The following is a 13,319-nucleotide window of genomic DNA, read 5'->3' as shown; positions in this document are numbered from 1 at the left end:
AATTCTGGGCAAACTGGACCAACAACCTAACTCAAAATAAGACTGCTTCCTAAATTTAGGATTCCATAGAGCTTGTGCCATGATAGTGTTTGCAGCACAAACAAGGAGAAGTCTTGCAGCATCTTAAATGGCGCTTTATAACCTTTTGCGCACCAGAGTCCATTTCCTTAGATGCGAAGAGGATCAGCATGGTGTAGTGGTTTAATAGTTGGACTCGAATTTGGGATAGTCAGGTTCAGACCCCCAGTCTGCTATGGTAGCTTCCTAGGTGACCCTGGGCCAGTCACATATGCTCAGCCTCGCCTACCTCAAAGGGTTACTGGAAGAATAAAATGGAGGAGAGGGGAAAGATAGAAGCCACTTTGGGTCCCCATTGGGAGAAAAGCAGGATATAAATGAAGTCAATAAAGAATGGGTTCTCTCCATATGCTCAGGACTCCCATCCCTTACATGTGTTAACTCGAACAAAGTTTGAGTCCAGTGGCGCTTTTAAGACCAACAAAGTTTTATTATACCTTTTGTGTGTAAGCACACTTCTTCTAGGGTTGCCAAGTCCAATTCAAGAAATATCTGGGGACTTTGGGGTGGAGCCAGGAGACTTTGGGGGTGGAGCCAGGAGACATTAGGGGTGGAGCCAGGAGGAAGGCTGTGACAAGCACGACTGAATTCCAAAGGGAGTTCCTGCCATCACATTTAAAGGGGCGGCACACCTTTTGAATGCCTTCCTTCCATAGGAAATAACGAAGGATAGGGGCACCTTCTTTTGGGGCTCATAGAATTGGACCCCCTGGTCCAAACTTTTTGAAACTTGGGGGGTATTTTGGGGAGAGGCACTAGATGCTATATTGAAAATTTGGTGCCTCTAGCCCAAAAAACCAGCCCCCCAGAGCCCCAGATACCCGTGGATCAATTCTCGATGATTTTCTATGGGAATAAATCTCCATAGGGAATAATAGAGTTCCCAGCAGACATTTCCCTCCCCTCCCCCTGCTTTCTGACGACCCTGAAGCGGGGGGAGGGTCTCCAAACCGGGGGATCCCCTCCCCCCACCTGGGGATTGGCAATCCTAACTTCTTCAGATATGAGCTAGCTTGGCATAACAAGTGAACGCTCTCTTTCCTTGATTGGAATTCCCTGTGATCCCATTTTCCCCTGCGCTTCCTTGAGCCTGCTGTTTGTTTTTCATGCATCTTACTTAACACGCCTTCCTGGTTACGATCCATTCTTTGCAACCGAAGAAGTAGCCTCTGGTCAAGCAAAGCATTATGGTGCAATAAAATGTGACTCTTTAATGTGCCCCAAGGTTCCTGTTTATTTATACCTTCACATGCGTTCTTCAGAGAAGAACGCCTGTTTTGGGTGCAAAAGAACTCAGGCTGAATTCCTGGCATCTCCAGTTAAAATACCTCAGGCACCAGGTGTTTGGAAAGACACTGGCCTTCAGCGCTGCTGCCAGTCACAGTAGATGCACCAAGGGCTTGATTGGAAAGCAGCATCATAGGTCTGTAACATCTAGTCAATTAAAAATGCAGTCAGGACCCATTAGGGTTGCCAAGTCCAATTCAAGAAATATCTGGGGACTTTGGGGGTGGAGCCAGGAGACTTTGGGGGTGGAGCCAAGATCAAGGCTGTGACAAGCATCATTGAACTCCAAAGGGAGTTCTGGCCATCACATTGAAAGGGACGGCACACCTTTTCAATTCCTTCCTTCCATAGGAAATAATAAAGGATAGGGGCACCTTCTTTGGGGACTCATAGAATTGGACCCCCTGGTCCAATCGTTTTGAAACTTGGGGGGTATTTTGGGGAGAGGCACTAGATGGTATACTGAAAATCTGGTGCCTCTACCTCAAAAAACAGCCCCCCCAGAGCCCCAGATACCCGCGGATCAATTCTCCATGATTTTCTATGGGAATAAATCTCCCTAGGGAGTAACAGAGTTCCCAGCAGACATTTCCCTCCCCTCCCCCCACTTTCTGATGACCCTGAAGCGGGGGGAGGGCCTCCAAACCGGGGGATACCCTGTCCCCACCTGGGGATTGGCAACCCTAGGGCCCACTGAAATCAATGACCTGAGAAGGGGGTAACTCTACTGAGGATGACGCTGTAAATGGAACTGATCCAAAGATTCTGACCTGGAAACTTAGAGTCTGTAACACGAAAGAACAAACCAAAGACTGGTTTCTGTCTGTAAAAATAAGTATTTAATTTTCAGCACACTTCTTAGCTACAACTTCAGTTGCAGCTGAAGATTGGGGGAGGAATCCAGTCCGAGGGCAGGAATCTGTTCTCAAGCAGTGAAGAAAAAAGGGCTCAGGGAGTGCAGTGGGCTGGGCTTCTTGATACAGTTTTACACAAGATGAAGAATCAAAGGAACACACTGCAAATAAGCTTGTCGAGGGAAACATATTCATCACTGTTCTAAGCTGAGTGGTACCCGAGGAGGGCTGATGCCATTTTGGCCAGTAGCAAAGCAGCAAAGGGGAATCCCAAATCTACTTCTTTGCTCAGCGAAATGTTGCCCACAGCATCAGGTGGGAATGCTGCAGACTCTTCAAACACAAAGGCCTCTTGAAGCCTTTTTGGCCAGATTTTCTGTTTTCCTTAAAAGGAAAGGCCTTAAGCTGCAGGCAAAACGTAGCTCCGGAACAGATCGGTGCCTCGATGCTGAAGGTGGATATAGGTTTTACCCTGCCAGAATAACTACAAGCCTGTAGAAGAAGTTGGGTATATGATTTGCTCTGCCTTCCCATAATTCCAGTAGTGAGTACTTCTACTAGCCCATCCATGGGAGATGTCTCTATGCAAAGATCTATTCAGCTGTGTTAGTTAACACTAGCAACCTGCCCTTTCTCTGGCAACGCTGTGAGGTATGTTGGGCTGAAAGATGGTTCCTTGTCCAATGAGCTTCCAGCATAGCAGAAATCTGAACCCAGGTCTCCTCCACCCAAGTCCAGCAGACTTATCTAACACATGTCGTGCCGACTCAGGCTCATGCAAGAACTTTCTCTTTCTCTTTGATTAGTTGCTTGGATTGATGGTGAGTAGGGGGGTCTTGTTAAGAAGCACAGAGTATGTAGGCCTGGAACGGGACAAGTGTCTCTTTTTCAGGATAGCAATTCCTTGCAAAACAGACATTCCAAACTGCCCATGTGTATCTTTCAAGATAGGCCTGAGAAGGAAAGACGGGGTGAGTTGGAATGGATCTTGTCGGAAACGTGTGTTGAGAGGAGGGTCCTAACATTTCGATGGTTAACAACACAAATCCAAGTTAACACCACCATGGATTCTTCTTCACTTGATATTCAGCTGTACCACTGTGAGTGATTGAAAAAGGTTTAGCCACTTGCCAGTTCGTTGCATCCTGTGCCAGAAGAAGGCTGAACACTCATGTCCTTTCCCATGTCTGTTCTAGTTGCTTTTGGGGATGTTTTTGTTTTTCATTTCAGCCAGTTTGTTGGTCAGAAAGCTCCACTTGAAGGCCACTCCTTCGGCCTCTCGGAGGTCATTGTCGTGGCTGGTGTGGCTAGCCTCCTCAGCTGCCATTTCCTCGGATGCCTCGCTTCCCTCGGCCACCTGCTCTTGGGTTTCAGGCTTCATAGCCATCTTTTCCAGAGCAGCAGTCTGTTGCCACTTAGTAGCAAAGACATCCCAAAGGCTGGCGGCTTTCTTCTCGGCGGAGGGTTCCTCTACTGGCTTTGCTGCTAGAGGGCTGGAAGCAAGAGAGAGAGGTTAGGCTTGTAACAATCTACCACTACCACTCGCCTCTCACCTTGCCCAAGAGTACTCAAGAGAGGGGGAGCGGGATCTGCATGTGAGCGAGCCCCTTCCCTTCTGTCGCATGGTGTAGTTCCCTGCCACTTCTCAATCTGCCCTTCTCTTGCTAGCAACAGTTTGAGGCGTTGTTAGTGGCTTCCTGCATGCCTAAATGCTTCTGCTGAACATGGCCCTTCTCCCTGACCTGCAAGTCCTCTGGCCTGGTCATAAGAACATAAGAGAAGCCATGTTGGATCAGGCCAATGGCCCATCCAGTCCAACACTCTGTGTCACACAGTGGCAAAAAATTTTATACATACACACACACTGTGGCTAATAGCCACTGATGGACCTCTGCTCCATATTTTTATCTAAACCCCTCTTGAAGGTGGCTATGCTTGTGGCCGCCACCACCTCCTGTGGCAGTGAATTCCACATGCCAATCACCCTTTGGGTGAAGAAGTACTTCCTTTTATCCATTTTAACCTGGCTGCTCAGCAATTTCTTTGAATGCCCACGAGTTCTTGTATTGTGAGAAAGGGAGAAAAGTACTTCTTTCTCTACTTTCTCCATCCCATGCATTATCTTGTAAACCTCTATCATGTCACCCTGCAGTCGACGTTTCTCCAAGCTAAAGAGTCTCAAGTGTTTCAACCTTTCTTCATAGGGAAAGTGTTCCAGCCCTTTAATCATTCTAGTTGCCCTTTTCTGGACTTTCTCCAATGCTATAATATCCTTTTTGAGGTGCGGCGACCAGAACTGCACACAGTACTCCAAATGAGACCGCACCATCGATTTATACAGGGGCATTATGATACTGGCTGATTTGTTTTCAATTCCCTTCCTAATAATTCCCAGCATGGCGTTGGCCTTTTTTATTGCAAACGCACACTGTCTTGACATTTTCAGTGAGTTATCTACCACGACCCCAAGATCTCTCTCTTGGTCAGTCTCTGCCAGTTCACACCCCATCAACTTGTATTGGTAGCTGGTCAGGTGTTTAGTTGATGTGGTTGAACAGCCACGTGCTTGGATAAGAATTTTTTGGTCACACTCTGAAACCTTTGGAAGGAAAAAAAAAATCTTCATTTACTGCCGTCTTATTTATATTCTAATTGCGAAGCTGGCACAAATTTGGATACTTGAATCCAGTGACAAGAGCTGTGAACCAGGAAGATGGATCTTTCTACAAACCTGAAAAAGCCCCCAGGTTTGCAGAAACATGTAAGACTGAAAACAAAAACAAGCAACAAAAAAATCCATACAGTGGACAGCTTCCAAAAGCTGGAAATGATAAAAGGAATGCCTGTAGCTTTAAGTAATGGGTTCCCTCAAAGGCTGTTGCTAAGCAACCATAGTTTCCAAGGCTTGGTTCTGTCAATAAAAAGGCAGGAGGATGAGGCAGAGTCCTTTTCAGGCCTATTTTAGCCTTTGAGTGGGAGCATGATGGAGCCAGACCTGGCTAGGATTGCTATCTCCAGTTTGGGAAGTTCCTGAAGATTTTGTGATTTAGGAGGGCAGGATTTGGGGAGGAGAGATGCCTCAGATTAATATAACGCTTCAGATTCCACCCTCCAAAGCAGTTATTTTCCTCCAGTGGGACAGATTTCAGTAGTAATTCTGGGAAACTGCCAGGTCCCACTTGGAGGCTGGCAATCCCAGGCCTGGAAGCAACCTCTGGGTGTCTTAATACCACCTGACTTTAGGGTTTCCACTCCCCCAGGTGGGAATGAAGGATCCTCTGATTTCATGGGTTGCTGCAGAGAAGCCCCACCTCCAACAGCCACCACCCAGCATGACGACCTCACAAGGTAGGTTGGTGAATGGTGGAGAAAGAGCGAATTAAGCAGGGAAAGGGGAGAGGATATGGGGAAGAAAGGAGGGCGAAAAGAGGAAATAGTGTGGGGCAAGGTATACAGGGGGAACTGAGGTGCCACCCACAACACCTTCAAGGTTCCCTACCATGAAAGTGGGCATGGCCCAGTGGCCGGCACCACACAATTGGGCCATAGTTTTCCTAGGTAAAGGCTGAGGTGGGGGGAGAACCTGAAGACATAGGGTTTGGGTTAGATATAGGTATGTTGTTTGTTGGGTGGAAAGGAGATAGGGTTGCCAGGTCTAAGTTAGGAAATTCCTAGAGGTTTGGGGACAGGAGCCTGGGGAAAGTGGTGTTTGAGGAAGTGAAGGACCTCAGAGGGTTATAATGCCATAGACTCCACCTTTCAAAGCAGCCAGTTCCTCCAGGGTTGCTAGGGTTACCAATCTCCAGGCGGGGGGTGGATATCACTTAGAACTACAACTGCTTTCTAGATGACTTGAGATCAGTTTCCTTGGAGAAAATAGGTCCTTTGGAGGGTGGATTCTGTGGCATACCATGCTGAAGTTGCTTCCAAGGATCCACCCTCAAATTTCCAGGAATTTCATAACCTGGAGCTGACAACCTTAAGGGGGAACTGATCTCTGAAGTTGGGAGATCTGTTGTGATTCCAGGAGATCTCCAGGACCCACCTGGAGGTTGGTAACTATGTAAGGAAAGCAGGGAAAGGGGGACAGGCTATGGGAGCTTTTCAGAAAGGGAAAGAAGAAATAGTGGGAGAGAGGGAAATGAGATGCCTCTAGCAAATCCGTAGGGCTCCCATTTCTAGGATCACAAGGGCAATATTAGAAACAAAACCAAGAAGCTAATTAGGTCATAAGAACATAAGAGAAGCCATGTTGGATCAGGCCAATGGCCCCTCCAGTCCAACACTCTGAGTCACATAAGAACATAAGAGGAGCCATGTTGGATCAGGCCAATGGCCCCTCCAGTCCAACACTCTGAGTCACATAAGAACATAAGAGGAGCCATGTTGGATCAGGCCAATGGCCCATCCAGTCCAACACTCTGTGTCACATAAGAACATAAGAGAAGCCCTGTTGGATCAGGCCAATGGCCCCTCCAGTCCAACACTCTGTGTCACACAGTGGCCAAAGTTACTGGTTTTACTTTGGCATTCCATTTTAAAGAATGGACACAAGCTAAGCTGGTACTTTGAAAGAGAAGCTGGTTGATGCCAACTTCACTCCATTTCTCCCTGTTCACTGGTCTTTGACTTCTTTGCAGAATATATTAAACTTTTAAATTAGTTCTCTCCCAGTTTGGTGTATTACTCTTTGGCCTATCCTTAAATGGGGTTTGAGTTCTTATATGTGCTGTCCTGTATCTTTCCCCAATTATAACAATGTACCTATCCTCAACTTCTATCGCTCTAACTCAGGATATCCACAGCCAACTGTCTTGCCCCTTTCTGGCAGCTGGATTAAATGGTCATCAGCATCGTATCTATTTGTCTCCATAAAGGAAAACCATCTCATCTCAAACTGAAATCCACAGAGCTTAGTTTCACTCCCAGGAAAGAGTGTGACCTATTCAGGCCAATGACTTTTGTGTGTTACTCAAGGTATTCTGCTACTGGAGTAATGCTGAATTCCATAGCAAGTCTGGTTCCGATCGAAAGGTCTGTTTTGTTTTGTAGTTTCTCTGCACTTGAGGCAAAATTACCGTGGTGCTTTCTCCCCCCAACCACATTAATGAAGTTCAATAGAAATATATAATAGAAAAAAAATTGTTCCAATTAATACCTGTTTTTATATATGTGGTATATAATGATTAGAAGGGGGGGATGGTGTACACTGGGCTGCAGGATGCTTGCTTGGCCTGCATAGAACTCCACCTGCCCCCAGGAATAAGGAGAGGAGACAGCAGCTGTGAAGGAAAGTGACCCACTGCTGCCTGTATGAGATGGGAGGAGGTTGAGCTGACAGAGTAAGAAAGCCAGTGAGCAAAACCAGCTCCTGAAATTAAGCATCTTCTTTCTTGGTTTGCTCATCTGCCCCTTCAGTACTGGTGCTTTTGTTGCCAGTAACATCCCCAGCTTCTGTCTTGGCATCCCCAGTTAAAGGATCTAAGCTAGGAGGTATGCCAAAGTCCTTTCACTGCTCAGACTCTGGATAGCCGCTGCCAGTCAATGAAGACAATGCTGAGGTAGGTAGACCAATGGTTTGTCTCAACAGAAGGTGCTACTGGAGGGTCATTGCATTTCTGCTGCTCCTGAGAACATGTGGACATATGAAGCTGCCTTATACTGAATCAGACCCTTGGTCCATCAAAGTCAGTATTGTCTTCTCAGACTGGCAGCGGCTCTCCAGGGTCTCAAGCTGAGGGTTTTCACACCTCTTTGCCTGGACCCTTTTTTGGAGATGCCAGGGATTGAACCTGGGACCTTCTGCTTACCAAGCAGATGCTCTACCACTGAGCCACTGTCCCTCCCCAAGAAATGAGGCTGCAGAATGTTTGTTTTTTTAAAATTATATAGAGCGAGCCTTTGATTTATTGCTATGCTGTAGGTGCAATTCCACTAAAAGAATTCTGAGCTCATCCACATCACTGTAAAGCCCTTTTTTAAAATACCTGCCAGTCTTCATGATATATTCTCCTTACAAACCCAGGATAATTTCTTTGTCCTTCTAGACTGTCTTGACATTCTCTCCTTACCAAAACTGTAAAGAAACTTGAGGTCTAGAAGGAAGCTCTCCCTCTCTGAGTGCCTGTAGTGGTTGTCTAGGGTTGCCAAGTCCAATTCAAGAAATATCTGGGGACTTTGGGGGTGGAGCCAGGAGACTTTGGGGGTGGAGCCAGGAGACATTAGGGGTGGAGCCAAGATCAAGGCTGTGATAAGCATCATTGAACTCCAAAGGGAGGTCTGGCCATCACATTTAAAGGGACGGCACACCTTTTCAATGCCTTCCTTCCATAGGAAATAATGAAGGATAGGGGCACTTTCTTTGGGGGCTCATAGAATTGGACCCCCTGGTCCAATCTTTTTGAAACTTGGTGGGTATTTTGGGGAGAGGCACTAGATACTATACAAAAAATTTGGTGCCTCTACCCCAAAAAACAGCCCCCCCCGAGCCCCAGATACCCGCGGATCAATTCTCCATGATTTTCTATGGGAATAAATCTCCATAGGGAATAACAGAGTTCCCAGGAGACATTTCCCTCCCCTCCCCCCGCTTTCTGATGACCCTGAAGCGGGGGGAGGACCTCCAAACCGGGGGATCCCCTGCCCCCACCTGGGGATTGACAACCCTATGGTTGTCATAAACAGTGTCCACCTCAGTCTGCTGACAAACACAGCCCTGGGAACTGGCTGTTTATTGGAAAGAGCGAAGAAGGAGGGTCAAGAGGTGAGGGTTTCTCTTACTGGTCAGCACAAGGCTCAGGGGCTAGCAATTGATGTTCATCCTCCCTGGTGAACAAAGCTGACATGGTCCTCCAGCCTTTGGCGCCCACTCCCTGGACCTGCAGAGGAAGATGGGAGAAGCAAAGAAGGGGGTCCGTGACACTCATGGCCATTCCAGTTGGCTGCACTGGGCCTATTCTCTTAGCTAGAAATACTCCCAGAAACCAAACAGACAATGAGTAAAACAGTCCCCGTAAGTTAAAAAAAGCCACAGAGTTTCAAACAATACATGAATTGACTCTTTGTTATAATTTTAAATGAGAAATCGGCGTGGGAGGGATTTAGAATATTTTCTGCTCAATTGGTTTACCAGTTCTGAACTCCATTTTAAGCCAATTTTAAGCCTGGGGGGTGGGCATCAAATCACAGCAAGCTTATAATGACTGCCCCCGTGAAGTTTTCAAGGCAAGAGATATTCAGAACAATGCTCCCTCTATGCTGTGGAGTCTTGTAAGCAAAAATTCTACTTTGTGAGCTACTGGCATGAAAGTTGTGAGCAAGTGATTTGGCTGCTGCATAAATTAGTTTGCTCTGGGGCCATCCTTCCTGAGCTAAGGCAAAAATGTGTGTGCCAGAGGTTAAAAAACTGTGAGCTACCTCAAACTAACTCAGAGGGGAAACTGATTCAGAGCCGGTTTTCCATTGCCTGCATCTTTGTAGCATCCCCTGGTATTCCTTGGTGGTCTTCCATTTAAATACTAGCTAGGGCCAACCCTGAGATCTGACAAGACCAGGCTAGCCTGGACTATCCAGGTCACGGGTTTAAGCCACACAGAAGAAAATAAAGTGGGGGCCATATGTCTTCCCCCTGTGATGCCAAAAACAGCTGAGAGGGGATATTTAGAGGGGGGGAACCAAGGGGATCAAATTGTTAAGATGCTCTTCTCTTCCCACCTCTAGTCTTCCTTTGGAGACCGAGGCCTACGCAGCATCTGGTAAAAAAAAATAAATAGTTGGGGCTGGGAGACCTCTTGTTATTAATGTCATGTGTCATTTGGGCCTCAGTGAAGCTCTGTCTCTGTGACATGTTTGTTTTCTGGTGGGAAGATGGAAGAGAGTTTCATTTCCCAGTCTCACCCTTCTGACAAATACAGCATTAGCAAGGGGACATTTTGTAGAAAAATAGGGAGTGGAGCTCATCCAGGGATTGCTATGGCTGTACATACTATTCAATGGACAAGGAGGTGGAACTCTCAGGAGGAGGTGGAACTCAGAAAGGTCCCATTGAATCTGAGGCCTGAGCATTAGAATCAATTAATCCATTGTGTTAAAGCCCTCTTGTGGGACTGCACCATCTCTAGAATGCATGTAGATGGACTTAATTGTTTGGGAGAGTGGCCTTAGCCAATGGGCAACTAGGGCAGCTACCCTGAGCCCCATGCTGAGGGGAGCCCTTATTGCCCACGATCATGCCCCATGATGCAGCTTTGTAGGCCAGAAGATTCTGTTGCTGATGAGCTAACAATGGGTTTTTCTGTTCATTAAAAGAAAACCCTTGAAAATATGATTGCCCCACTTAATAAGGAAGATTATCTCTGGCCCTGCCCTCTTTTAAAGAAAGCCCACCCCCATGCAGACATGGTCTGTGGCAATAGGGGAAGAATTTTCTGTGTATACACAGAGGTGTTTTTTTTTCTTCACACAGCTTCCAAAGATAAATACATTCCCAATGTACTCTTTTTAACAGGAGATGTCAAGTATTGAACCCAGAGCATTCTGCATGCAAAAGCAGATGCTCCATTACTGAGCCATGGGCTCTTCCTAGCTATACTGAATCAGACGTCTATCAAGGTCAGTCTGATTGCTCTTACTGAACACATTTCTCCATGATCTCAGCTGTAAGTCTTGCCCATCACTTACTTAACTGGAGATACTATGGGTTAACCCTGGGACCTTTGATAATAATAATAATAATAATAATAATAATAATAATAATAATAATAATAATAATAATAATAATAATAATAATAATAAATTTTATTTATATCCTGCCCTCCCCACCTCGGCAGGCTCAGGGCAGCTAACAACATTTTATAAAAACATACAGTAGTTAAAAGCCTTTAAATTTAACAATATAAAACATTAAACACTAAACTTAACAACATTAAAACCAATCCAATGAGTACAGTTATTCAGCGGTATAGGTCTTCAAACCGCATTGGCGGATCCTTAATTACCGATCTTCTTAGCAGTCCAAGTGTGCAAGCTTAAAAAGGGTGGTCTTGCAGGCCCTGCGGAACTGATCAAGGTTCCGCAGGGCCCGCACCTCCTTGGGGAGTCGGTTCCATAGGGTAGGGGCCGCGATTGAGAATGCCCGTGCCCTAGTATTCTGGTATTTAATCTCCTTTGCCCAGGGATGGTCATTAGATTTTTCCCAACTGACCTCAGTGCTCTCTGGGGTTCATATGGGGAAAGACAGTCCCTCAGGTAGGCAGGTCCTCGGCCATATAAGGCTTTAAAGGTGTAAAGCAGATGGTCCCCTACTGAGCCATAGTTTCTCCTGAGCCACAGATGAGTCAATGTGGTTTCCGTAAATCTCCAGAGTTTGCTTCCTGTCCATGACTGTATAAAAGGTGTGTGTGTTGGGGGCGGGGTGGGTGGGTGGCTGGGAAACCTACCTGAAGGCCACACAATATGTGTGTAGTAAATTGTATACAGCTTCTGCAGTCTAACAGCAACTTCTGTAACAGCATTATTAGTTGTGGTTTGAGAAAACCCTGGCCTCTTACCCGCCGTGCCAGCTGAGAAACAGGATTTGTTCCATCTGTCAGTAGTGTGGAGTCTGTGGTTTCCATCATCTCAGGGTTCTCTCTCTGAAACAAGAGTTCATTTTCAGGACAGAGGTAACAAGGGAAGGAACACAGAGACAGTGGACACCAGTTAGCTGCTCCTGCTTTTCCGGTACTACTGACTTTCTTCACAATTTCATAATTTTATAAACCTGCATCACATCCCCCATCTTAGTCATCTTCTTTACAAAATGTGGGCACTTCAGCTGAGAAGAAGAAGAAGATGATATTGGATTTATATCCCGCCCTCCACTCCGAAGAGTCTCAGAGCGGCTCACAATCTCCTTTACCTTCCTCCCCCACAACAGACACCCTGTGAGGTAGATGAAGATATTGGATTTATATCCCGCCCTCCACTCCGAAGAGTCTCAGAGCGGCTCACAATCTCCTTTACCTTCCTCCCCCACAACAGACACCCTGTGAGGTGGGTGGGGCTGGAGAGGGCTCTCACAACAGCTGCCCTTTCAAGGACAACTTCTGCCAGAGCTATGGCGGACCCAAGGCCATTCCAGCAGGTGCAAGTGGAGGAGTGGGGAATCAAACCCGGTTCTCCCAGATAAGAGTCCGCACACTTAACCTCTACACCAAACTGGCTGTCTGGACCATGACTGGCCCAAGGTCGCCCAACAAGTTGCAGTGCTGATCAAACATTTGAACTATAGTCTTGCCAGAGTTAATTCAACATTCTAAGCACTATGCCACGCTGGTTCAATGACTGAGAGAAAGAAAGGGCCATAGGTTGAAAAAACTACTACCTCGTCTTGGAGGTCCTCCTCCTGCGGTTCTCCACCAAGGGTTTGCAAGACTTTGGTCTTATAGATCTTCCAGAATGCCTGAGTCATCTTGGCAACAGGCTGTGTTTGCTCCTTCTGCCCTAGTTGTTTCTTCCAGAAACAAGAGAATTGCAGCAAGCAAACAGTTGGGATCCACCAGCTGATGTGGTTTACAGCTACTGCTTTATCTTCTTTTCTTGATTTGTGTGAGTCGGGTCCCGGTTGCCATTGTCTGTCTCCAGCCAGCTGCTCTGAAAGCTCTGCAGAGAATCAGGGGCTCAGACAGATGCTCCAATGTCCTGCAAATTCACACCTGTCACTGGCTGCTGCCTTCTGGGATCTGGTGTCTTCATTAAAATTTCAGAAGCTTCCAATGTACATCTCAGAGAACAAAGAGGAATTGGATCCATGACTGACCCAGAATACCAGTGGACTCCTTCCATGAAGGAACTGATGGAAGCTCAGTAGACTTAGGTTATAAGGGTATACCTCCTTTCCTGCTTTATCCATCCCACCTCCAGATCAGTTCTCTGATGTTCATTTGCCTTCTCCATCACTCATTTGGGAGCTAATCCATGTCTGTGACCATTAGTTCTGGCTGACTGGATTCTCTTCATTTCTAGAAAGCCCCATCTTGAAAAGAATGGTATCTCCACCACAGCTTCAAAGTCTCCCCTCTACCTCCCAAGGCAAATTTCCCCCCTGCTTTGGAGACCTGA

General features: G+C 46.5%; 1 protein-coding gene across 1 annotated transcript; it reads right to left on the bottom strand.

Moving 5' to 3' along the window:
* Positions 1 to 2,863: 2,863 nt before the first annotated feature.
* C17H1orf232 (chromosome 17 C1orf232 homolog) lies at positions 2,864 to 13,105 on the bottom strand. The gene is made up of 4 exons (XM_060257480.1): positions 12,583 to 13,105; positions 11,768 to 11,851; positions 9,000 to 9,097; positions 2,864 to 3,712 (listed from the first exon to the last, which is right to left on the bottom strand). The coding sequence occupies exons 1-4, from the start codon at positions 12,667 to 12,669 to the stop codon at positions 3,412 to 3,414; spliced, it is 570 nt and encodes a 189-aa protein (XP_060113463.1). The 5' UTR covers positions 12,670 to 13,105; the 3' UTR covers positions 2,864 to 3,411.
* Positions 13,106 to 13,319: the final 214 nt, after the last annotated feature.

The sequence above is a fragment of the Heteronotia binoei genome, chromosome 17 (assembly GCF_032191835.1).
Source record: "Heteronotia binoei isolate CCM8104 ecotype False Entrance Well chromosome 17, APGP_CSIRO_Hbin_v1, whole genome shotgun sequence".
Taxonomy (NCBI): Eukaryota; Metazoa; Chordata; class Lepidosauria; order Squamata; family Gekkonidae; genus Heteronotia; species Heteronotia binoei.
The sequence above is the reverse complement of the archived record's forward strand: the minus strand, read 5'-3'. Positions and strand labels throughout refer to the sequence as shown.

Bases quoted from the DNA above. Each gene is read 5' to 3' on its own strand.
- C17H1orf232 (XM_060257480.1), bottom strand. From the start codon at position 12,669: ATGACTCAGGCATTCTGGAAGATCTATAAGACCAAAGTCTTGCAAACC. The intron at 9,098-11,767 runs GTAAGAGGCCAG...CTTCCTCTGCAG, and splicing joins TTTCTCAGCTGGCACGGCGG to GTCCAGGGAGTGGGCGCCAA. The intron at 3,713-8,999 runs GTAAGAGAAACC...TCTTGCTTCCAG, and splicing joins CCTGAGCCTTGTGCTGACCA to CCCTCTAGCAGCAAAGCCAG.